This window comes from Tiliqua scincoides, chromosome 4 (assembly GCF_035046505.1).
Source record: "Tiliqua scincoides isolate rTilSci1 chromosome 4, rTilSci1.hap2, whole genome shotgun sequence".
Classification (NCBI taxonomy): domain Eukaryota; kingdom Metazoa; phylum Chordata; class Lepidosauria; order Squamata; family Scincidae; genus Tiliqua; species Tiliqua scincoides.
Window position 1 is genome coordinate 189471728 of NC_089824.1, and position 26438 is coordinate 189498165.

The 26438-nt window shown below is 43.4% G+C and overlaps 1 protein-coding gene across 1 annotated transcript in view; it reads right to left on the bottom strand.

The window, feature by feature from the left end:
* The window catches only part of LOC136647510 (fer-1-like protein 4), a 62798-nt gene that overhangs the window by 16636 nt on the left and 19724 nt on the right, over positions 1-26438 (bottom strand). Inside the window, exons 13-31 of the mRNA XM_066623088.1 lie at positions 25571-25754; positions 24690-24876; positions 23760-24130; positions 21786-21894; positions 18908-19103; positions 18713-18833; positions 17881-17981; positions 16070-16157; positions 15235-15351; positions 14639-14791; positions 14204-14387; positions 12194-12318; positions 10683-10817; positions 8350-8523; positions 6108-6224; positions 5370-5531; positions 4695-4863; positions 3582-3784; positions 146-277 (exon numbers count right to left, since the gene is read on the bottom strand). Coding sequence (XP_066479185.1) covers positions 146-277; positions 3582-3784; positions 4695-4863; positions 5370-5531; positions 6108-6224; positions 8350-8523; positions 10683-10817; positions 12194-12318; positions 14204-14387; positions 14639-14791; positions 15235-15351; positions 16070-16157; positions 17881-17981; positions 18713-18833; positions 18908-19103; positions 21786-21894; positions 23760-24130; positions 24690-24876; positions 25571-25754 — 3028 coding nt within the window. The remainder of the gene's footprint in view (positions 1-145; positions 278-3581; positions 3785-4694; positions 4864-5369; positions 5532-6107; positions 6225-8349; positions 8524-10682; positions 10818-12193; positions 12319-14203; positions 14388-14638; positions 14792-15234; positions 15352-16069; positions 16158-17880; positions 17982-18712; positions 18834-18907; positions 19104-21785; positions 21895-23759; positions 24131-24689; positions 24877-25570; positions 25755-26438) is intronic.

Sequence of the window (26438 nt, forward strand, 5' to 3'; positions counted from 1 at the left end):
AGTCAGTTGATGACATGCCCAATGTCAGCCTCAACATGAAGTTAAGATATTTTCTATTTTCTTATGGGCACCATTTGCTTCACATCTTAGCCCACCCCATCCCATAAAATAAGTTATATTGTAATTTAAGCATGCAGTACATTACCTGGCTATTTAATTCCTTTAATGATTCATAGTACTTAGACCACCAATCCAATTCTTCCTTCTCAGGCTTTTCCTCTTCAAATTCTTCCTCCTTCTGCAGGAGACCATCAATCGGGAGTTTCTTCAGAGGAGCCTAAGAATAAAAAGCAAAGGAGGTCAACCCATCAAGGGCATGTGTGAACTTAAGAAGAGCCCTGCTAGATCAGGTCAGGGGTCCATTTAGTTCAGCATCCTATTTCCAACTGTGGCCAACCAGATGTTTCTTGGAAGGCCACAACAAGACATGAAAGTTAACATTTCCCCTCATTATCTGTTGCCCATCAACTGAAATACAGGTGTGCCCCCCCCCCCGTATCTGTGGATCTAGTATCCTTGGATTTGCTTATCCACAGTTCTTCATGAGTGCCCTTTAACTTCCATTTTCTTTATCAGTAATCCTGCATGTTTCTCGCTTTTACAACACTATATGAGCAAAGCGACAGGCAGACAGGCTGCCTGGATGTTAGGGGCACACAGTCTGAATGCCCCTCAGGGTCCTACTTCCTGTTATATTCAGACTGTGTCCCCCAAGCATGCAGGCTGCCTATCCACCTATCTCTTTGCTCTTTTAGCATCTGTAAAAGCAAGAAACATGCCAAGTTGTGAATGAAGAAAACAGAAGCTAATGGTTGGGGCAGCGGGGGCCCGCGGAGCATTACACCTATAGGGTTGCTACATATCCGAGGTTTCCAAATGGTTTTAAAGGTAGTTCATAGATGGCATTTGTACCCCACAAAATTGCATAAAATTAATAAAGACATATCAGATATGTGTTGGAGGAATTGTGGAAGAAAGGGTACATTGGAACATATGTGGATTTTTTTGTCCTAAAATAGAAAAATATTGACAGGAAATAATCACGTGGATAGAAGCTTTGACTAATCAAAAAATAATTAGGAATGAAACATTATTATTATTTTCATTCTTCACTGGGGAAAATGAGAAGTTGACTAATAAAGAATTAATTGCAAATCTTATTGGACTAGCAATGTGTGAGATTGCAAAAAGCTGGAGAATTGCCCAAGATCTTACATTACAGAGATTTTTGAATAGGACCTGGCAAATAGTTACTATGGAAAAACTGACCAATAAGGCCAGAATATATAGAGGAGAAATAAATGATCAATTTATGAAAATATGGCAGCCCTTGTTAACATATAGTGCTGAGTTGGATAGGAAGAATGATGTGGAAAGTGATCTGGATTGTTGGTCTTTAACTTTTTAGGTAATGATATTGTATACAAAATTGTTGCCTTGGGAGATCAAGGCATTTCCTTTCACTTTGAACTTGGGTTCTTAGATATGTTAATATATACTAACTGCCCTGAATGTTTTGGGAAGTCTTGTGGGTTTATGGGAAAAATGGGTCTTCAGTCAGTGATTAGTGTTTTTTGCTGGAGCGCCAATGTCTTTTGAACTTGGAAAAAAGAGTAATGTGGAAAATGAAGAACCTATTTATACGGTCATCTTAAATAGATTCCTTTTGTTCTGATTACAAAATGTTGTACTTGATACTTAAAATAAATAAATAAATAAATCTGCAAAAAAAAAAAAATGAAAAAAGCATATCCAAGGTTTCCATGTCCGTGAAGCGGGCCTGGAACAGATTCACTGTTGATACAAGGGTATATCTGTACATGCCTCTAACCCGAACCCTTTTCAGCATTCCTTCCTGGGTTACAATGCCCATTATGGAACCTGAGCTGTGCCTAGTATTCCAAAAGCACCCATATCACAGACTTGAATAAGGGCATGATAATATACAGGTCCAGTCGATTTATACACAGATTTTTTATACACGGATTTGACTCAACACGAATGGCCCCTGCAAATGAGAAAGAATGTGCTGATCCCTGGAGAAGGGGAAAAATGCATCCCTTTAAAATCAGTTTTAAAAACTGAACAGTCCTTTAACAGCCTCCTTAATGAGAGGGGGGGGGCAGCTGGCTAACAATCCATCAATCCTTCTCTCTCCTTTCAACCCCTCCCTTCCCCCAGCAGGTGAAAGAAACTTGATCATTTTGCATTGGTGAAGGGAGGGGCTGAGTGAAGTGCTGATGGATTGTCTTCTTAATTACTCTTATTTTAAAGTCAAAAGGTCAGCAAGGCTGTTTTTCAATCACTGGAGCAAAGAAACTTTGTTTTTTAAATTGATTTGCTATAGTGCAAATAGTTTAGTTTTGAGTTTTTTTTATCCACCTGAGTGCCTGGAAGAGAGTCTCAACCTGCACAGGTTTTTTTTTTATTTCTTCAATCCATTTCTCAATGTGGAATTTGTTTTTTTCACTGATATTGAATTTGGAGTATTGCATCCAGTTCTGGTCACCACATCTCAAAAAGTGGAAATGGAAAAGGTGCAAAAGAGAGCGACTAAAATGATTACTGGGCTGGGGCACCTTCCTTATGAGGAAAGGCTACGGCGTTTGGGCCTCTTCAACCTAGAAAAGAGACGCCTGAGGGGGCACATGATTGAGACATACAAAATTATGCATGGGAAGCATAAAGTAGATAGAGAGATGCTCTTTACACTCCCACATAACACCAGAACCAGGGGACATCCACTAAAATTGAGTGTTGGGAGAGTTAGGACAGACAAAAGAAAATATTTCTTTACTCAGCATGTGGTTGGTCTGTGGAACTCCTTGCCACAGGATGTGGTGACGGCATCTGGCCTGGATGCCTTTAAAAGGGGATTGGACAAGTTTCTGGAGGCAAAATCCATTACGGGTTACAAGCCATGATGTGTATGTGCAACCTCCTGATTTTAGAAATAGGCTATGTCAGAATGCCAGATGCAAGGGAGGCACCAGGATGCAGGTCTCTTGTTATCTGGTGTGCTTCCTGGGCATTTGGTGGGCCCCTGTGAGATACAGGAAGCTGGACTAGATGGGCCTATGGCCTGATCCAATGGGGCTGTTCTTATGTTCTTATGGCTTTGTGGAAAATCATTTTTTTCTAATGGAGAAATACAACCAGTACTTTCTATAAGCTTGATTTCTCCTTAGCAGGATCAAGACAATTTAGACAAGGGGTGTCAAACATAAGGCCTGTGGGCCCGGCCCATGGGTGCTCTTTATCCAGCCCTCGAGTTTTCCCCACAAAGTCATTAGCTGCTGTCACCTGTTGAGCTGTGCTGAGATGTCACAGCTGAAAGGGTAGCCCGCATGATAATTGGGCTCTCCTGTATCTTGAAAATATCAAGATTTGTGTATTTTCTCTTCTATCATTTGCAGCTAATGAGTTCCTAAGTGAAAACAAAATGCTTATTTCTGGTCATGTCCTGCTTAATGACATCATTTTCTGTTTAATGACATCACTTCTGCTCCTCAACAGGCACCATGAATGCTATTTGGCCTGCTATATGAAACACCCCTGATTTAGACCATCTTCACACTCACCTTTACAAGCTTAAGAGGATTAACTTTGCTACCTAAGTCACCAGCAGCTGCCCCAATATTAATCACAGTCTGCCCTGCAGTTGCACCAAGATTCATCACAGTCTGCCCTGCAGTTGCACCAAGGTTGATCACAGTCTGTCCGGCAGCTGCCCCAAGGTTCCTTACTGTTTTGGAGATGTTAGGTCGAGCAGAGGCTTTCCGAGCTGAAAGAAAATGGCAGATCCTATATTCAGAATGAGAGCCTTTGTTGCTTGTATAATTTCCACTATAACAGGCAGTCATAATACCCACATAGAACATTCCTTTAATCAGCTGAAGAAGAGAAAAAGATGTTCAATTTAGATGTACAGGTCCAACCTATTTATACATGGATTTTTTTATACACGAATTTGACTCAACACAAATGGCCCCTGCAAATGAGAAAGAATGTGCTGATCCCTGGAGAAGGGGAAAAATGCACCCCTTTAAAATCACAGTTTAAAACACTGAACAGTCCTTTAACAATAGCCTCCTTAATGAGAGGGGGGGCAGCTGGCTGACAATACATCAATCCTTCTCTCTCCTGTGGACCCCTCCCTTCCCCCTTAGCACCTGAAAGAAAGGTGATCGCTTTGCATTGGTGAAGGGAGGAACTGAGTGAAGCGCTTGGAGGAGGACTGGTTGATGGATTGTCTTCTTAATGACTCTTATCTTAGAGTCAAAAGGTCAGCAAGGTTGTTTTTAAATCACCAGAGCAAAGAAACTTTTTTTTTAAAATTGATTTGCTATAGTGTGTTTTTTGCCATCCACTGAGTGCTTGGAACAGAACCCAAGCGAATAATTAATCTCAACCTGTACTACTGGCCTGACCTTTCTTAAAATTCCCTCAGACTAATGACTATTAGTACCACTGTACCTTCCACATGCATGTACCTTCTACATGCAAAGTATGTGCTCTCCCACTGAGTAATGGCCCCATCACCCATTCCCACAGGCAGTGTAGTAGCCGTCATCAAATATTAGGTGCAGGGTGTCAGTCCTGACAGATGTTAAATTCCAGAGCATAATGTCATACGTTGATGGCCACATTCTCCCACTTCACAGACAACAGAAATTCACACTGGAAAGACTCACTCTTGGATGGGATATCTGTCTCCTCTTCCAATTCATCTAGCTCTTTAGGAGCAAATTTCATAATATGGGAAACTATGTGAGTTCCCACCATGACGCTGCGCCCAAAGGCTCTCTTCTCAACCACAAAGATGCTGAGGGGTGGGTGTAAGTACACCTGTTCTGGAAGCTCCTATTTAAAAAAAACACCAATAAAATGTCACAGTATTTACTATAGAAAATCACTTTAGCACCCTTGAGTCGTCACAGGACCTTCCATAACAGTGGAAGCCCATAGTTGGGCTGTTACTTCCTAGGTCACTACCCTTCCCAGTCATTCAGCAACATGCATGTTATAAATGGTTATGCTCAGCCAAGTCATTTGCCTTGATGATGTATCATATGGAAATCTCACGTTCCTTAATGGAGGGGGACATTATTCAGTGGAAGTTCATATAATGCACAGACCTAGTGAAAACAAATAAATTACTGCTAGCCTGTTCTTGTTTTATTCTATTCTATTAAGTAAGTAGGGGGAAGATTATTTTATTTATAATATTTCTTTCCCATCCTTCAGATGAAAACCTCTAAGGGCAACTTACAAAATTAATAAAATCAACTACAATGGTAAATAAGCAATATCATAACCCAACTTTGGAAATCTGTCTCTCAAGTCTTATATCATTAATTCCTACTCACCACATTGACAAATTTGACAAGTTCAGTGAAATTTGGATTCTCTTTGTATGATGTGATCACTTCTGATTCCACTTTCTTGCCAGCACATTCAATGATCACCTGCGGCTGCTCAACCTCAAACAAGTTCACGCGCTTCAAATCTCTCAGGCCCCAAAATAAAATCTATGAAATAGAGGACATAATAGTTGGTCTTTTTTTAGCTATTCAAAACTGGGTCTGCCATTTTCCTTCTACAAAATAGTTCTGTTTCCCAGACCCCACAAAGCACCTGCCTCAATGCCTGTATCTCCATCCCATATTAATAAGCATACAATATGACATCCATTTTCTCATTCTTGTTCTCTATCTGTGACACATCACAAACTAAATTTTCAGGATATCAAGGATATTAAGAAAAGTAATCAAATGAGGAAACTGAATTGCAAACACTTCAGAAGAGGCAGACTACGACTACGTCTTCCTAGATTTTTAATATCAGTTGCAAAGATAGCAATCTGCCTTGCTGCAGAGATACAGTGAGAAGCTTATGAAAATTTTGCTCTTCATCCTACAACCATTTGCCAAGATTTCTGCATAAGGAAGTTGACAAAAGCAGATATTATTGTCAAACACTGAAAATGCATCTTCCCACACCCCCAAAAGCCTATTCCCCCAGCAGGTAAACAATTCTTTAAGTTAAAACAAATTATTTGAGAACACGCCCTCAGAAAGAAGCAAGAATGAAGGAAAGAATTTTACCTCTATGCGAAACTCCTTAAGAATTGGTCGGATTCCCTCAGGGATAATGAATCGTCCAGAACGGGGGTCTCCTAGATATTCTGGTTCCTTGGGTTCTACATCACTAGGCACTGATGGCTGCACAGCAAGGAAGAGTCAAGACACACAGTATTCTGAAGTTTTCTTCATAACCAAAAATAAATATCTGCCCTTAATGTCAACTGATCCACTAACCACCACCATAATAAATGCCTACTTTCTAAAATGAAAAATATCAGGTCTCATCTTCCTGGAATTCACCCCTTTTCATCCAGAAACTCTTCCTCCTAGTCCTAGATATATACCCTAGGCACCCTTGGGTAGTGGGGAACGGGAAGGAGAGAAGAGAGAAATGTAATGCCCTGCTTGATATTACAGGTTGAGTTTCATTATTCGCGCAGGTTCCATTCCCAGAACTCACGTGGATGGCAAAAATGTACTAAAGCAAATCAGTTTGCTCCAGTGATTTAAAAACAGCCTTGCTGACCTTTGTGATGTAAGATAAGAGTCCTTAAGAAGACAATCCATCAATCAATAGTCCTCCAAGTGCTTAGAAAGGCACTTCACTCAGCCCCTCCCTTCACCAGTGCAAAGTGATTACCTTTCTTACACATGCTCAGGGGAAGGGAGGGGTCCCCTGGAGAGAGAAGGATTGATGGATTGTCAGTCAGCTGCCCTCTCTCTCTCTCTCTCTCTCTCTCTCTCTCTCATTAACGAGGCTATTGTTAAGTTAAAGGACTATTTAGTTTTTTAAACTTATTTTAAAGGGGTACATTTTTCCCCTTCTCCAGGGATCAGCACATTCTTTCTTATTTGCAGGGACCATTCGTGTTGAGGCAAATCCATGTATAACAAGGTTGGACCTGTATAGGCCTTTGGGGATATATGGTGGCACTTTTCTCTCTCCCTATCACATGGATTTCAGAATGTGCACAGGGAGAAGGTTCACAGCCCAAACCTGAGCTGCCCGGGCGCAGGGCTGCAGTGGCACCGAAAACGGCTGCCACCGCATCCTGTATGTCCAAGGCAGCCGCAGGCGGCACCTCAGGAGAAGGGAACTTACATCCCCTTCTCTGGGTAAAGGAAGTAGCTCCACAATGGTGAGGTAAATGCCTCTGTGTCACGTGGTGAGCCTGATGCAGAGGCTTTGGATATGGTGGAGCTTCGCACCACCGATTCTGCCTCCCTCCCTTCCCTCTTCCTCCCTCCAGCACGCCTTCCCCCGCCCTCTCCCCGCCTCCCTGTCACGCCTCCTCCCCGCCCTCTGCCTGCCTCCCCCTCCCCACAACGCCTCTTCCCCGCCTCCCCCCACCCCCACTTTCCTCTCCGCTGCTCGGTGGTCTGTGTGACTGCAGAGCGGCAGAGGCCAGGCACCTGCCTGGCACTAGCCCAGTGTCAGCCAGCACTGGGCAAGCACAGGTACCTGCCCGGCATTAGGGCTTACAGCATATTTGCAACAGAGCATGCTGGCAGTAAGCCAGCATGTGGAGCTCAGGATTGGGCTCTAAGTCAGTACCTTAATCATTCTCTATGTGATAGGCTGTGTGGCCATCACTGGGCTTACGGGCTGGCTCCTTAGTACAGAAGGGTGCTCACTGCTCACCTTCTGCTCTTGCTTTCAATTGGTTGCGTTTTCCTACCATTAGCTAGGGGCAAGACTTTTATGCCTCATTGACCAGCATGTGCGCTGAGGTTAAGCCCCTCCCCCTCAGACAGTGCCTGGCTGTAGCGTCCATATCACCATAGTGCCTGGGACATCAGCAGTGCTTCAGGTGTGCCTCCTGACTGGCTGTGGCATGGTTCCCTCCCAGGATAGTTGAAGACTGGATGCTGTGTCACGTAATATGACCCTTCAGGTCAGGTCAGGGTGGTTTCCCTTCATTAGGGGTCTGTTGGTCCATGCCTAAGAGGCACTCACTACATTATGTTATCACTTCACATGTTTACAGGCTTGCTTTGGGCTTTGAAAAATGGATTCCACAGCTGAACCCTGGATAAATGTAAATCTTCATCAAAGTCCTAACTTTCAGTGCTACAAAATCCTACTCTAAATTAAAATGAAATATTCCCATGTTGCAAAAACAAGAAAGACACAGATTCATTTGTTATGATATGTGTATATTATTTACACATTATTGTTTACACTATCTACTGTGCATTCAGTATCCTATTCAAGCTGCCAGGCAGCCCCATTCAATCCTGCTATGGCAATGAGCCCACTTACCTCTAAGTAGCCACTATAATCCAGTTCAATCAGCTCAAAGACAGCAATTAATTCTCCAGCTGCTCGATGCCCCTTGTAAATGTCAAAAAACTGGAGGGCAGGTTTGCTGTATGGTTCATCTACCAGCTTCACCTGTGGGGTGACAAAAGCTCGACCAAGGAATTCTGGGGAGCCCTGAGGAGAAGAGAAAACAACCTTTTGATATAAAACAGTCTTTAGCTACAAAGACGTTATTCCAGAATTCTAGCAGCTGACCATTCGAACCATGTGGAGCCATTTCAGCACACCTTATCCCTAGCAGTTGCTCCCACACCACCTATCTTGCCTATGCTCTTGAAGCCTTGTGAAGAATTCTTACACAGATGGGCATCTAATGCCTAGCAAGCTGACCTGATTCACCTCCTAAATTCCTTCCCCCACCTTGACATTACAGTGCCAAAGCACAGCATGGAAAAGGTGCAAAAGAGAGCGACTAAGATGATTACGGGGCTGGGGCACCTTCCTTATGAGGAAAGGCTACGGCGTTTGGGCCTCTTCAGCCTAGAAAAGAGGCACCTCAGGGGGGACATGATTGAGACATACAAAATTATGCAGGGGATGGACAGAGTGGATAGGGAGATGCTCTTTACACTCTCACATAACACAAGAACCAGGGGACATCCACTAAAATTGAGTGCTGGGAGAGTTAGGACAGACAAAAGAAAATATTTCTTTACTCAGCGTGTGGTTGGTCTGTGGAACTCCTTGTCGCAGGATGTGGTGACTGGTGAATATTATGTTCTTATGTTCATGCTAAGACTAGTGCTATAATAAACAATTCCTAAAATTTAGAACAGCTGCTTTATACATTAAATCTACTTGAAAAAGCCAAAAGCCAAGTGGTCTTTTAGAGTTGCCTATTGGTGCTGTCCTGAGAAACCCCAGTACGTCATACCTACTGCCAGCAGCCATTTAATCCATCTTTACAATTCCTTCTACCTGCTGGTGGTTCCCAAACTATTTGGAAATCATTTTTGTACTAAAGTGGGTCTATCAACCTGTACTTGAGTTCCTGGTACCCAAAGAGCCATTGTCTAGCCACCCCCCACAAATCACACAAAACAACGTAAATTTAGTATAAAGCAGGGCCACTTTATGAATTCCATGATTCAATAAGCTTAAATCTTGCCGCAGATTCTGTGTACTAAACTCCTTCCCAGCACATAGCCATGGGGGGGGGGGAGGTTAGATCTGCCCTGGAAAATCAGGCAAAAGAGGGTGCAAAGGGGGTGTCAGCATTGTTCCCACTCTTGCTGCTCCAGCCTGGCAGGAGAGCCAGTAGTGCTTACCACAGCCAGGCCCAACATGCACCCAAACATGCATCCTCCCTCTCTCCCTCCAGCAGTGTGTTCAAGAAGCTCCTACCCTCTGCACACATGTCCTCTGCCCTCCAGCAACCCAGAAGTGATGTGAAGTCATCACTGCCAATCTGGGTTGCCAAGCTCTGCACTGGATGATGGCACCCCCAGTGATGCCACTGCTCCCTACCCTGAGGGAGACAGATGCAACTTCCCCTTTGGACATTAGCACCCTGTCCCTGACTCCAACCAGAGTTTGGCTCATATCAAGCTCTGGTTTACACCACAAACCTCTGGAAAGGGGGGCTAAGGCAGCCAAATTACCCAGCTCATCCCAAGCCAGAAAGCCTTTAAGATGGACTTTGCAATGCAGGCCTTAACCCATTTCTGCCCAGCTCACAGGTGTACTCATTTGATCCCTGTGGGTAGATGCAACGTTGGGCAGAAATGGCTTGAAGACAGCCAGCCAGCATCTCTGAGCCAGACAGCCTCTTCGGATTGATACTGGCTTCTCTTCTGGCTTTTGCCTACCTTAGGATGCACATCTGATCACTACTCCTACTCCCAAGTCCCACACTATACCAGTTGGAAGTGATTGGGCTGGCTAATATAGCACCTCACCAAAGGAGAGTCTGCAAAAAATATAAAAAATTAAAAAATAATAATAATTAAAAAACCCACCACATTCCAATCAAGCAGAGACAAAAAAAAAAAAAATCCTATCTGACTGCTGTGGGCAGTCAGTTTGAGATGATCCCTAGGACTATCCTTAGGGTGGGTGGGATGGGTGCCGCATCACCTGAGCTCCAAATAGTACTTCAGGACACAAAAATGCTAAGGTAGAGATGCCTCTCTCCTGTCAGCATTTTCTCTGTGTTTCTCGCCTCATGCTGGGAGCAGGAGGGAACTTCTTGAACTCCAGTGTGGCTGCATTTCATCATAAAGAGAAAGTTGTTGTCATGCAAATCAGGTCAGTCTTTATATTTTCTAACTTACAAACTTATTGTGGTCAAAAATATTGACAACAGCAATTGGAGTCTCTAACTTCAAGTCCTCTTTCTTTCCATCAACAACAAGTTGGTCATACAGAAGCAATTCATTCCACATTGGACTGAGCGTCTCTTCCAGGACCTGAACAGATAAACAAAGTTCAAGGTTGCTTGTACTCAGCGCAGGTGCTTAAATAGCTACTTTACAGTCAAACTAGATGCCACATACTATCATTTGCATCTTTCCTCCAACTTTTAACAAACCCTCTTCACACTAAGTGTTCATTTCGGGAAAGTGCTCTAGTAAGTTAAATAATTGGATGTTAAAATTAAATTTTGACAACACAATCCTAACTTGTGCTGGAACAGGGAGGACAGCACAATCCTAACTCGCACTGAAAGTGGCTCAGCCCTGGGCAAGGGGAATCACTTGCAGCAGCTCCAATGGGTCTACTCGGATCTGCTTCACCTAAAGAGGTGGCACAGATCCAAGCAGCCTAGAGCTGCCATCCAGGAACAGGGTTAGGGTCTGGCATGTGCCAGATCCTTGCCCCACCCCCAGCTCTCCCACCACCTGCCCACAGGCCCACTCTCTGCCTGGCCTCCCCCCCCCGGAACGCCACCTCCCCGCCTTCCCCTCACCCCCCCAGACCTCCACACCAGCCGAGGTCGGCTGGTGCAGACTTACCTCCCTCCATCAGCACGGAGGCTGGATTCAGCTTCCATGAGGCAGTGCACATCCCTGCACCAGCCCAGCTGACACTCAAGGAGGAGCAAATATGCTTTACAGCACATCCCTGGACTTTCTTGTGCCAGCCCAGTGCAATGTTAGGATTGTGCTCTTAGTGTAGCAGGAACCGGAAGAGGTTTCAGTGAATGAGTTTTCCGTTGCGAAAGAAAGAAAGAAAGAAAGAAAGAAAGAAAGAAAGAAAGAAAGAAAGAAAGAAAGAACTAATGCAAACAATGACTAGGAAACGGCAAACAGAAGATAAGCAGTAGCAGACAACGTTTGGATTTTATGTGTGTATTTTCTAGATATTTCTGAGTTATGTTTGTATAAAGCGTTATAAAAGGCAACCAATCTTTGCTGTTTTTCTTTGACAATGGGTTATTAATGAAATATGAGATTTATTTGAAGTTAAAACGTTTCCTGTAATTAAGATGGTCCAAGGAGACTGTAATGCTTCATCTTTTAAAGCAGGGTTGATTTTTTTTATTTTCATAAATTATAAAACTTTAGTTGGACAAGATTTGTAGTTTGAAAAGAGAGTCAAATAGAAGACAGCAAGGAAGGGGTGTGGTTAGAGGGTGTTGTTGAAGAGCTGGAGCCAAAGAGGGGCCCATGTTGCTGTGCTTCCAAGGTACCACAGAAACCTGGAGACCCCAATGGGGTTCCAAGAGGAAGTAGAACTGCCAGGTCTAGAATCCAGGCCCAGATATGAACAGGGAATGGCATTTCAGCATTCACCTGGGGGTATCCAAGGTGCTTACTTGAATCTCTGCAGCATATATACTTACACATGTAGTCTGGCACTGAGTGGAAAATACTACTTTTGCAAATGGATCAGAAAGACCATTTTCATCAGCCGGGAGAATTCCCCGCGCCTGGTACAAATGGGCTCGCAACTGAAAGTAACTGAAATCTAGAAGGAAAAATAAAAAAGACATGTCAATCAACTTTTCAGTCAGAATTTCAGTAACAGCCCAAGACACACAGTGGTCAGAGGGACTTTTATATGACTCTCTCATATTTTTTACTAAAATACAAAAAGAGGGTAAAACTGTAATAATCAGTAACATCAAAAAACAGTTAATCATCAGAAGTGACATGGCTAATATGCACTATTGTTTCCAAATGCACTTTCATTTTAAGAATTGCAAAATACACAACCAACAGGTTGCGCACCTGAGTCTCACAGAGAAGAAATTGTCAAGAGACGAGGAAGAACGGCTTATGAGGGAGCATGCCCAGGTATAGAGATGAGGAGCAGACCACCTCCATCATGCAATGGGCCAATATCCAGTCTTTCTGCACTTCTTGGAGCCCTGACTTCCAAAGCCCAGCAACCAGTTGGTATTCTAATCTGCTTAATGAGGGAAATCCTCTATCAGCAACCCATAGGCTGGACCTTCTGGGCACACTCCCGAGGAACTGGGGGGCCAAGAAAAACATCCCAAGGAGGCATAGCGTCACTGGAAGAAAACCCAGTGGGCAGCTGGTACTGGCCACAAGGGGGCAGAGCTTGTTATTAGTACGCACACGCTGACCAGCGCTGACCAACTCCATAGGAGGAGTGAGGACAGGAGCAAATCCAAAGGGGGGCCATGTGTACGTGGTCCCCCCCAAACTGTCACGACAGCAGGAATGGCACCACTGGGATGGGGAGGAGTCCAAGATGGCCAGGAGCCCAGGTCTACCCAGCAAGTAGATCTGGGTTCCAGGTCTTGGTGGGAGCCCAGGTCTACCTGCCTGGTTGGTCTGAACTCTGAAGTTAAGGTAGTGCTCATGTCCCCCATAACACAAACACTGCATCTGCCCCTGAGTGAGATAGGGCAAGGAGGCGCCCAACACAATGCAGATCAGCTGGAGCAGCCAAACCCTGGGAGACAGTATCCACTGGAGAGACTGTGGCGTGTACAACTTCCCTGCATTAAAGTTGAGGAAGGTTTGCAGCAATTATTGGACTGCTAAGCATTTTATTTGCTTCCCTACCCTAAACCGACTGCACAAATGAGTTCCGGTCATCCTTCCTGGGATGATTCCCTGGGGGCTGTGACACTCTCTTTTCTTTATTTTTAAAGTCTTATTTCTATTCTTGATGTTGGTTTTTCATATTTCATTGCCACAGATTATGCTGCCAAAGTTAGCCTAATTAATTATGTTTCCAAAGCAAAGGTTACTGTTGCCCTCAATTCAACACACTCCCAGCAGCAATTATTTATTCTGCATAACTAAAGATTCCATAAATACAGTAAGTCTCCCTAGAGCAGTAATTCCCAGACTGCACACCAGGGCACGCTAGTGCACTGCAAGTGAAGTGCTGGCTGAGCTATAATAAACAAGTACATCTTCAAAGTTAAATCTTCTGTGAATTCAAATTACCCACCCTCTGCACTCTGCAAAGAAGGCTGGGTTTCTAGATTATTCACTGCTCTGGCTTTGCCTGCTTATCAGTCACCTGCTAGGGCTGAGTAACTCTGCTGTATCTTTGCACTGGGTGTCATTAGATCAGTAGTTCCTGATAAAAAGATGCAGCACAATTACTTGCTTTTGGAGAAGACACACCCATGTAGACACACAGCAGAGCATCCTCCAATGCTGAGCATAGTGGAGTGACTTAGGCATCCCAGATTCAAATCCAAATGAAGCCCACTGGGTAACCTTGGGCCCATCTCAGCCTAATCTACCTACCTCGTAGAGTTGTTGTGAGGATAAGATGGGTGGAGGGCGAACCACATACACAAACCTGAACTCCTTAGAGTCCAGGAGATTAAAATGCAACATTAAAAGAAGCATTATGGGCTCACCATCTCTGTTGAGCTGACTGGGTGGGATGTGTGCTGGAATCCTTGCAGTCTGCTGTGCTTGATCATAGATGGGCTTGAACTCCTCAGGCAGCTCTGCAGTGCTGTTCTTCACATACTTGGTTATCCCAAGCCACATATAGATTTCCAGTTTTGCAAAGATCTCTCCGGTGCGTGAGCCTGGAGCCTTGAAAAGTCCAAAATAGTATTTTCAACTTGCATCAGCACAAAAGTGTCACTCACGCAGACAGCACAATCTCTTTTGTTTATGGGCAGTTACAGTAAATGACCTGCGTGAATTGTACTCTGCAAAGAAGCATTAAGAACTGAGCTCCCTAGACAAAATCTGGGAAACAAACGTAAAATTAATTGGGTGGAAAAAGGACAACCACCACCCAATTCAGTTTTAACAGCCAACAAGCAACGGATAACACCTACCTTTAGAAAGACTGTTTGGATCTTGGCACAGTCCTTGCCTTTCTCCTCTTCTACCACAGCATAAAGGATGTGCTGAGCAGGGATTCTTGTGTATGCAACACGCTTGTTGTTGCTAAACATCCAGATCAAGACATCAGGAATAGGACATTGGGGCTGAAGGAAATGAGTGATGGAGAGAGCCCAGATCAGAGGGTTTTTAATTGCTGAATCGAGCAGAGCATTTAACCTGCAGATACTATTTCTGCACATTTGTGGGGAGGAAAGGTGTAAGATTTGATGATTTAGAATTTTTCCCTAAGGTCTGAGGTAATGGAAAGGAAGAAAGATAGGATAACTTGCTAGAATTGCTCACATGCTTTCATATCTTTTGTCACTACCATGAGGTCTAGAGACTTGGGATTTTTTTGTTCTAAATGAAAATTGTGATTCTTTGGATTCAATGAGAGTTCACAGCTGCTTTGTTAGAGTAACATAACATCACACACTTCATTGCACTATTTCCTGCTCTAGTTGCCTGAGTTCCTCTGCTCTGGCTATATTGACTCATGGTAGGTTCCAAACTCTGGTCTTGTACCCCCAAGCTTGCAATCACATACCTCTTTAGCCAGGAAACGAAGCTTTGACAGGATTATCTTTGCCTCATTTACTTTCTCTTTGATGTTGGTTCGATTCAGCCGCCTCCTTATGCGGAGCCCGTGCTTTGCATACAGTATCTAAACACAAAATCACAGCTACTTACTATATATTTAGCAATACAGGGGGATAACACTAAGGTCTCATCGTCTGGTTTTTCTCTAAGTACATTCCCTCTTCCTCTCCTGCTGCAACATTCCTCTTGTCAATGGCGTAGCTAGAGGAGGTAGGAGGGTATATTTCCCCAGGTACCATGCCTTTGGGGTGTCTTAGAGGCCTCCGAAAGGCATGTCTGGTTTGGGCCTTTAAGATATCGTATGGGGGGTATTATGAGGGGGTATGGAGGTGTTAAAAATGTTTGTGCTCCTGGGTGTCAGATGCCTTAGTTATTCCACTGTGTTAATTTCATATAGAGATGTTACCAACAAAAGGTCAACTTTGCCAAAGCTAAACCCATATTTGTAGGTCTCCTGTACTGATTTCTTTCATTACTATTTTTTCAACAAGTGCAGGTAGCAACTTTAAGTGGATGAAAGGTTTTCCCATAAAAAACACATCATAAGTATCAATGGGATGTCAATTGGACACCTATCAGTTCTTATATGGTTTTCAAGGTCTCAGACACTGGCATACAACCAGTGAAACTCTGAAAACCACTAAACGTGCCTTCCACAGCAGAGGCTACATATTTATAAGCATAAGACGATGGTTAGAATGCTTGCTGTCACACTGACAATTCAATTATTTTTTTTGCTCCACGTTTCAGTATACAACACACATCCTGATCACATGACTTACAATATTTTGTGGAAGAGTTTTTATCCGACATCGATCAAGGTTATTTGGACGGGTCATCGGCTTTTTGTCTATGTTAAGTGAATACTGCCTGAAATTAGAAAGGCTGTGAGTTTCAAGCCTGCAATTGCAGCCACATATTATACCTGCAGAAAGTAGGAGCTAATCAAGAACTAGTCATCTTAGAAAAGCACTAAGAAGAACTATACAGGAACCTATCTTCAGTCACTTCAACAAGGAAGGAATCTGGGCTCAGGTTGCTCAGATTGCTGTCTTGCACAGAACTCACTGACTTTTCCCATTTACCTATACCTCCATACTGATTTTTACATAAGAGTCAGTGTGGTGTACTGGACAGGGTATTAGACTCAAACTAGAGAAATTTGGATTAAAATTCCTCCTTGGCCATGAAAGTTACTGGGTGTTCTTGGGCTGTTTCCCAAACTAACAGCCCGATCCTATTGGGCTATCCCTGCACGCTCTACTCACTGAAGGCTCTGGGTGTCACAAACAGCACTGTAAGGCACTCTGGTGCCAGTGGTGAGAGGTATGGAGCTGGTACTAAAGCCAGCACCAGTCAACACTGGGTCTCAGTGCTGCAAAGATGACCGAACAGAGCTGCTGCACCACCAGCTGGCAGTAAGCTTATTTGGGGTGGGGGGGAGGCAGTGGAATGGGGCAAAGGGAGGGTGGATCATAGGGCAACAAAGGCAGTGGCAGACTCTGAAGCCGAATCCAATCCCTTCCAAGTTGGACTCTAGGGAAACATAGGATTGTGCCCTAACCTAATTCACAGAGCTGCTGTGAGTACAAAACTAGCATGATCCCATATACATTGCCCAGACAGTGATTCTTAGTTTCTTAGAAAGTGGAAGAAAAGTATGATCAATTAACAGCACGATCTTATACACATTTATGTTGAAGTAAGTCCCACTACGTTCAGTGGGGCTTACTCCCATGTAAGTGTGTATCTTTTGGCTGCAATTGTATATACATTTACCTGGAAGTAAATCCCACTGAACTCAGTATGCTTACTTTTGAGGAGACATACATGGGATTGTGCTGAAATAGATGTAACAGCATATTTCCACAGTGCTTCTACATAGAATCTCCTTTTTATCAGCTCAATTCACTTCTCCATAATGGAATTAATGTATACCCAATAGTACTGAATGAATCTTGGGACCCAGGACCACCTTCCAACACTGACAACTAGTCTATTATTGTTTAAATAAGACAGGGTTTCACTTCAAACACTGACATCCTGAAAGATACCTTCAAAGTTCTGGAATGGGCAATGGAGTTAATTCCATTTTTTGTTCCTTTCCTATTTCACAAGTTCCTTCTGATAATCTTTTCTTTCTTTCTTTCTTTTTTCTTCTGCAGCACTAGAGGGTTCTTATTTTAAAATAGATTTCCAGTTGTAGGAGGAGTCTCCATAGTTATACTTCAGAAACTGAGAGCTTGCTATTTTGTTGTAACAAAATCTCTCTAGCATTTTATTTTAGAATCAACCAGGGGTGCCTCAGCAGAGCTTTCTGTTTAGAAAGAAACTGTGATGACTGAGAGATAAATCTTTCCCTTTAGTAAAATCAGAACAATGTCCTTTTGTATTATTCAAAGCTGATATATTGCACAGATATCTACGCTAGCTGGGCATGAACCATATGTCTAGAAAAGCATGACCAGTGCTTTAGCTGTAAGAATTGTTTAACATGAGATCTCAGTAATGCTTTGAATGCGAGTCAGAACATCTGGATTAGATTAAGGTTAAGCCATATGGCTTAATGACAAGAGTAGAGGGATATACTCACCTGCATCCAGCTATAAATTCTTCCAAGACCTGGCGAAGTCTCTCATCTGCCTTGGACTTTGGTCTCCTCAAGAGCTTCTCCACATCTTCTAATCCATGCTCCTGTTGTGACAAACATAACATTCAGCAATATCTCATTTTGTGAAGAATCAAGAAGGATTTCTCCTGTGAAGTACTGAGTGCCCTTTTTCCTCAGTTAAGAACAAGGCTGAGAAGACTCAAAATCTAATCCCAGTCATAATCTAGGAAAGTAATGGCCCAATCCTATGGGCGTGTTATGCTGGTGGAATGTGCCCTTCATCATTATAACACACTTATGACAGTCACAAATGTGACTATGCCAGTGAGCATGGCCTGGCTGCTGCAAGTGAGTAGCAGCTGGGTCTGTGCTCTGACAGGCCAGGGATACTTGCCAGTGCAGGAATACAGGGGGTGGAACAGGATGAGGGTGGGGGGGGCTGGGCAGAACAGGGAGGAGATGGTGTGCGTGTGGGTGGATCGGGCCCAGGAAGGGAGTGAGTTTGGCAGCAGCAGTGCAAGCTGAATCCTAACTCCTTTCCCAGGCCCGAACCGTCTTCACGGATCAGTCTGGACTTGCACCAGCAATGTTGCTGGCACAGGTCCAGTTGGCACATGGCGGCTGCTGGGGCTTACCCCAGGGCAAGGAAACAAATGTTCCCTTATTCCAAGAAGGCCTCAACATACCAAAACTCCCCAAGGGAGACAGCAAATGCTGCTACATCACCACATGGGCAGTTAGGTAGAATTGGGCCGCCTGTGTATAAGAAAGAACAGCATAGAGTCTTTATAGGCAGAGCAAGACTGTACTTTACCAAACGCTCTGCTATTTTGACAATCCAGTTGGAATTGCAGAGTCTCCAGGTATAGTCTTCCCAGTAGCTCCAAACAAAGACACAGGGCTTCTCATGCAGCATGGGCAGGCAGCTGTAGGAGCTAAGAGCAACATGAAGGATTAATGCAAGTGTGGAGACAGGAGCAGGCGCCAGAATGTGAAGAAGAATACCTACCTGTCATATTCAGTGCTCTCGGGCCTTTGGTTCATTGTCACAGACTTATCAAGCAAAGTTGTACTTGGAGATACGACTTCAACGTCCAGCTCATCATCTGAAGCTTCCAACAAAGGCTGCTTCTCTTCACTCTTATCTCCCTTTTCACTTTTCTTGGGAATCTTGGTCACTATTTCTTCAGCTTTGCCATAGTTCCCTTGAAGATGAATATGGTTTCTCTTGGTTATCATAGTAATTTAATGTTTGCAGTTGTGTGAGAATTCTTTTGTCTGATCAATAGCAGCCTGAGCCACCATACACACGTATCTGGAGCGTAACAATTTATGTTCATCAGCTCCTCACTCCAGTATATTCTTCGTTTTCAATACATAGGGAGTTTCTTGTTTTTTTCCTACTTACTTATAGTTCATCAGTACCTGCATGGGCAACCCAAAAGCTTCTGCATCCTTGGCTGTTTAAAGAACAACTGTAATGGTAAAGCCTATTGTGCACAGATGTCTGCAGAGCAAGCTCAGTTGTGGGATCCTTGGCAAACTTCTCTCCAATCTAGGTAGACCACTACCACAGGAAGGTTATGGGCCCACAGGTGGTCTTAGAAGCAAGCAGTGGATCTCTCTGACAGCACTGGGCAGCTGCCTAATAATGTCAACATATGATACCAGTTCTCACTGTGGAAACCTATTGGTAGGGAATGTGTATAGTAGTGCAAATTTCAAAGTCAGACATTAACAAGCTCACTGTGTTATGTGGCAGACAAAGTTATTTGTGCCCACCCCATGAAATAGGAGATGAGACAGGAGACATTGGCTAAGGCCACAACACTGTTAGCTGATTTGAATGATCTGCAGTGTGAAACACAACAAACTCAACTCTAGTGCGGGTGCCTCTTTGGACTGAAGCAATGTCACCAAGGCAATTATGTAGTTTCTTCTTCCTCAGGTGAAGGCTTCAAGGCCCAGGTTTAAGGCCAGTGGCAGTCACCAGACTCCTTTTGACTGCTCTTTGTCACACAGTTATGTGTGAGGAATTTTACTACCACCCAGCGTATCAAGTGTCTGGGTGAGGTAGGCAATCCCCCAAAAGAGGTTCCATTCCCAGCTCTCCCAGGCCTCAACACCCTGAGAGGCTGTTCCACAGAATTTCCATCTTCCCTTTAATAATGCTCCCAAATGCTCATTAACAGTTTTCCCCATAATGGTCCCTCTGAACCTGCACTAACTTGCAACAAATTGTAGACAAGCCTCAACATAATACCCTTCATCAGCTATCTTACCACTTTCAGGTCACTTTGTACTTCTCTCAGAACTATAGCATTTCTCTCTTCTGAAAGTGTTCTGAGATCTGTCCAGCAACTGCTAAGTGGTTGCAGCTTGAGAAGCAAGACAAAAAAAGGGGACAGCAACAATAGCATATGAAGGCCGTAGGTCTGGTCTAGAGGGAAGAGCCTCCATTAGCCTGAAGATAACATCAGAAGGTCGCCAGTTCGAGGACACTGGCAGCTCCCTGAACGGCTGAGAATGGCGGGACCTTGAAGCAGCTGACAAGCCCAGCTGAGTGATTCCACCTGCTCTTGGTGTGAGCAAGAAGCATCTTGGCTGCCCACCATGTGAGAGATACATGCTTTGTCAGCCTGCCTGGGAGAACTGGAGGCCGGAAGTGAGACCAAACTAGGAAGATCCATTCTGAAATGTTGGTTCTTGAAAGAGAGAACCTCTGTGTTTGTAAAAATCCCCTTGAGGGATTTAGGCCCTCCCCTGCCTATGTAAACCACCTTGAATAAAGTCAGAGGAGTAATCCGATGACCAGAAAGGCAGTATATAAATATATATAATACCTAGTTATTTATTTGTTTGTTTGTTTGTTTGTTTGTACTATTATTATTATTATTATTATTATTATTATTATTATTATTATTATTATTATTATTATTTATGAAGCAGTTACAACGAGAGAAGTATTAGCAGTGGACAATGGCTAGGGAGACCCACACTCAAAACTGCTGCTCAACCACAGCCTAATCTACTTCACAGGGTTGTTGTGAGACTAAAAGGTTAGGAGAACCATGTTGCCTGAGCTCCGATGAGAGCAGATAGGGTTAAAAACAATTGATTGATTGATTGATTGATTGATTGATTGATTGATATTGAAGAGTGAGAGTTAGGATGTGTGACAAAGAATGGGAACCATGATAGATTTGGGAGAAGGGAAGAGTCTCCATGTGAGAGAAAAGTGAGAGTTTACACCAGTCATTTTCAACAACTCTGCCATAGCACACTAGTGTGCCGCAGGTGGTCCACAGGTGTGCCACAGGAATTTGGGGGAAGATCATTTATTAGTAGGGCCAATAGGGATGTGAGCCCCCACTGGCAGCATGGTGTGCCTTGTCAATTTTCAAAAACCTGATGGTGCACCTTGACAATTTTAGTGCTTTGTCAGTGTGCCACGAGATGAAAAAGACTGAAAATTGCTGGTTTACACTAAAGGTCTCTTCTATGCTTAAAACTTTCCAAGATTAAGGGTGCAATCCTAACCCCTTATGTCAGTGCTTTCCAGCACTGACATAAGAGCAGTGAAGCTCCGAGGTAAAGGATCAGACATTTCCTTACTTTGAGAAGGCCTCCGTGAGGGATACCCAACTGTAGGATGTAGCACATGTCCCATTGGCACCGCTATGCCAGTGCTGGAAAGCACTGACATAAGGGGTTAGGATTGCGCCCTAAGGCCATCATATATGCTAAACTATAACTGTGCATTCTAAAGAACTGGACTCATACAACTGACACTTTAATTTTGCTTGCCTGGAAATATTTGTCTGGGCCTAGGGATTTTCTGAACCACTTTTAAGGTGAAAGAAAATAGAAAGGTAAGCGATAATTACCTATGGAGATCTCAAACTTCACAGGTTTGGAACCTATTGATGGATCCATCATTGTCACTTCAAAGAAGGAGGCAAAAAGGAGGAATTCTTCTTTCACTCCTAAGGCATTCTGAACAAGATAGAAAGAAACACTATCAGGCCTGGTTTTGATATAACATTATCCACACAATTTCCTTCCTCATAATAGTTCAGAATATCAATCTAGGGTAGTGGTTCCCAAACTTTTTAGCTCCGGAACCCACTTCTTAAAACAACTCTCTATCAAGACCCACTTAGTTTTACTAGACAAAAATAGAAAGAATTTTTGTTTATTAATAATGATTAATAAATTATTTATTAATAATCAGGGGCCTGTGCTCCCAAAGCTGCTAGAGACCTTATGTATTGGAAACAAATCCTTACAAAGATTGGAAAATGTGACATTTTAATTTGGGGGTATGATGAGGACCTCATATCACAGGCTAGCATTCCAGCCACAAAAGCAGTCTCTCCATCTGGATTACTCACTGCTGCAATTTTCTTGTGCAAACCAGACAAGCGTGCTCGTAAAGTTTTTATTTTTTTTTAATATTACAGAACTTTTTGCTACCCACCAAAAATAAGCTCATGACCCACTGGTGGGTCCTGACCCACAGTTTGGGAAACACTGATCTAGGAACATATCCAAGTGCAAGTGCATGTTGAACCTTGACTACTCATTCAGGCTGTATACATATGTTAGTAACAAAAAGAAGTATTAATAGGGTTGTGTACATCTCCCAGGTAGGGTGCTAAACATAGAGTTTCAACTCATCTAAAGGAAGAGAAAGAGAGAAAGAGAGGATTGTCTGTAGGCTGAGTATTTAAGTGTACAGTTAATCTACGGTAGCCAAATACAACACATTAATCTTAACATGGATGCCACCCAAGACAAACATAGGTGGGCATCTGTGGAATATATATGCAGTTATTATCTTAATAGTTTAAAGGCTCCACCTGGTCTCCGTTTGGCACAGCTTTACAACAAGAATACAAGTGAATAATTTAAAAATGATCAAATACAATAAAAAGTGCAATGTGATTAAACATTAAAAGCAACAGAAGCAATAATCCCTGTTTAAAATCAGCAACAATAACAGCAAAAATCATCTTGGGGTAACATGCTGGAAAGTCTGGGACGATAAAAGGATATTGACCTGACACTAAACAGTATCCGACTCAACGTCAGGCAAACAGCACTGAGAGCACCACCCATAAGGGGCCTCTTCCTCCACTGATCACCTGCCTAAGGCAGAAGGACTCAAGAAGGGCCTCTGATGATTATCTCAGTGTTTTGCACCCCCTTCTCTACCACTGCACCTGTACAATGAAATGTTGTCGGCCTGGGGGGCTGCAATTTTGAGGATAAGCGACAAACTAAGTCCAAACTATTGAAAAGATGCTTCCCATTTCAATATTTTTAGAAGCAATATTCAGTGCCCACACTGCAACGGAGGGCTATATTTAGACTTGTTTGGCTAGCAAACTGCTCCTTTCATCTCTTGTTCTACAATTCAAATATTTGGACATGGATATAAAGAATGAACAAGTGTGCACAGAAGAGAACTACATACCCAAAGCCAGACCTTTGCTTTCTGATTTTGCTGCAACAGCTTCCACTGCTAAGAGGACAAGCATTTAAGAGAGACCTGTCTCTTTGTCAGTGATAGTGCCTGTGGGAAGGTAGAACTTTCAGTTCAGTCCCCTTGAACTGAATTGAACCTCAGCACTGATGTTTTGGGATGAGTCACAGTAAGTAGCCGTGTTTGTTCTGACAACATGATAAATAGAAGAAGACCAGCACAAGCATGAACAGGGCTAATTAGTTTGAAAGGTGTTAAATACTCTTGGCTAACAGAGTCTGATATCAGTGCAATACGTTGAATATGGACAACTTCATACAGAAAGGTGCTCTAACTCTTGACATTTCCTTCCAGTCACTCTAATGAGACTCACTTCTGGGAGAGGATGGAGTTCCTCCACTTCCACAATCACTTCATTTGGCTGCTCAGCCTCCTCCGGGGCACCAATCTCGGCTTCACTTTGCTGGTGTGCTTTGATAGAGGCTTTTGATTTCTCCTTGGCTTTTTTACTCATCTTCTTCAGCTTGAGCTTGCTTAGGGCACCTTTGAGAACCTCCACAGGCTTTTTTTCTGCTGCCTGTATAGTGCTGAAAATGTCCACTGTAATGGCCATGAGGAGGCGCCCACGGTAGAAGATGCCTTCACCCAGACCTTCATTGAGATCTTTGTGTACATCTCGTAGTGCTGAGTTCTGGGGTGAACCATACAAGCTCACCCACACTGGACCAAAGGTGGGGTTGAAGCCTGTGGGAACAGACACACTTCTGAATGTACAGTACCTGTTTTCCATTTAGAAGTTACTGGTATTCATTATAATCTCAAATCCCTTCTCTCCAACAGAGCAAACACAGTAGCCATCAAGGACAAAAAGATATTAATAAACCATACCAATAGAAGAGACTTATCAGTCACATAGAAATTCTCTCCAAAATGTGAATGGCTTTGGACATTCCCCTTAGTCCCCATACCCATACCCCTTAGTTCAGTTCACTGAGGCAAGCCAGAACCAGCAATCTTGCACTGTGTTTCAAAGGACAGCGCTGGTGGACTGGGGAGAAGGAAGGAAGCAAGCAAGTGGGGGGCACTGCATCAGAATTTTCAAGAACTTTCTGGAATCTTTTAAAGAATATTTTGATCTGTGGTTTGTTGAAACCATGAATACAGGACCTGCAGATGTAGGAGACTACTGTATAGAAGCACATTCAGGCAAGTGAGGCATATTTAGCTGTAACAGAGAAATGAATAGGTAATGGGTAAGGAACATTTGATCACACATCAGTACTTGATGTTCTAAAGAACTCACCATTTCTTCCTGGGTCAGATATCTGCTTCAGATCAATAAAGTGAGTGGCAAGGGCAACCTCTCCAATGTTAGCATCATCCAACACTTGGATTTTTATTTTTCTGACAAGGGGAGGGAACATCTCGATGAAACTGATCTGCTCATTCCACACTGGTTCTGTGGTGCTGCTTTCAACTGACGTTTCTCCCTGCACCAGAGGAAGAAATGATTGCATAAGAAAAGCTAGTCAAAGATCCCACAGAAATGTAAACCAAACAGTGGAGGTGTGGGAGACTAAAAAGCAGGAAACTAAACAGTATCTGTCCACAAATTTACTATAAACATATTGAAAAGCAAATCACTTCCTCATGACATGAAGTTTGAAAATCATCCATTAGGTTTGCCTTACTTGCTCCTTCTGGAACAGACTGATTGGGCCAGGTTGTGGGATCAGGGCAAGGTGTCACAAACACACATGGATAGAGATTGCAACAGAAGTTGATGAGGTCAGGATCACACCCATTATCAAGAATAAAAATATTTATATGTAACTTTTCAACAAAAACTTCTACCTTGCCAGACTGGATCCTCAATATCAACAATTGCTGCTGAGGAGGTGGGGAGGGTACCATGGTGGGCCCAGTACATGTCTTAGGACCCCCAGCAATCTGGCACCAGCAGTTTCTGCAGAACTTGGAAATGCATTGGAAGGTGTTTGATCCCAAACTACTTCGTTGATGAGCCCTGCTGGGCTCATGATGGGCTCAGTAGATGCCCTTTCTCTATTCTGACAAGCTAGAAAACCAGAACCTCCAGTCCCATAGACTGGATTGCTGCAAGTCAGAAAGCAGAGAGAAACAAGCATCACAATTCTGAGGGACTGTGCCCATGTTTAAGCTTACCTGCTGTCCAGAAAATACAACTTGCACATAAGGATCAATGAAGACTTTCTTCTCCCCCACAATCTTTGAAAAACCACCCATGATCCCTGCACTCATATTTGGCAGACCATCTGCCTTGTAGATTTTGACGCAGATTTTGGCCCAGGGCCTCTCAGCTGGGACTCTTTTAGGCAGCAGCAAGTTCCTAAAAGAAAAATACTCATGCTCTGAATAATGATTACTTCTAAGAAACCCAGATCAATCCAGGCTGAAGGACACAAGGGACAGAAGCATGCATCAGAACAGAAGCTCATTCTGGCAGTTCCTTAAACTTGAACTAACATAGCCAGCAAGAAGGATGTGGACAAACTGCATTCCAGAGTCAATGTAACAATGGATGAGAGTTCTTAACAAGCACACATCTCCCAGTGGTTAAATGAAAGACAGGAAGAATTAATTACACTTAATGGGACATTAGGTATCTAAGTATCCAGTGAACCAGTTGCTCTGAGAATAGCATGGATAGGATTGGGCCCTTAGACAATGAATAGCGTGGAAGGGATTACGACATGCAGTCAGGCTAGAAACCACAGCAAGAGCTAGTGCTAGAGCCCCCAACACACACACACACACACACACACACACACACCACCACCACCACCCATCTTGCATTGTTTTGCACACACAGAAGACTAATACACAGACTAGACAGACTAATTTCTGAGCTTAGGAGGCAGCCAGGCAAGATACCAATTATGTCTGCAATATGAGACATACGTCTGCAATATGGGACATGAGAGTTATGACAATATGACAATATGAGAGTTATGTCTGCAATATGAGACATATCATGAGATACCCTGAGAGCCAGGGTGGTGTAGTGGTTTGG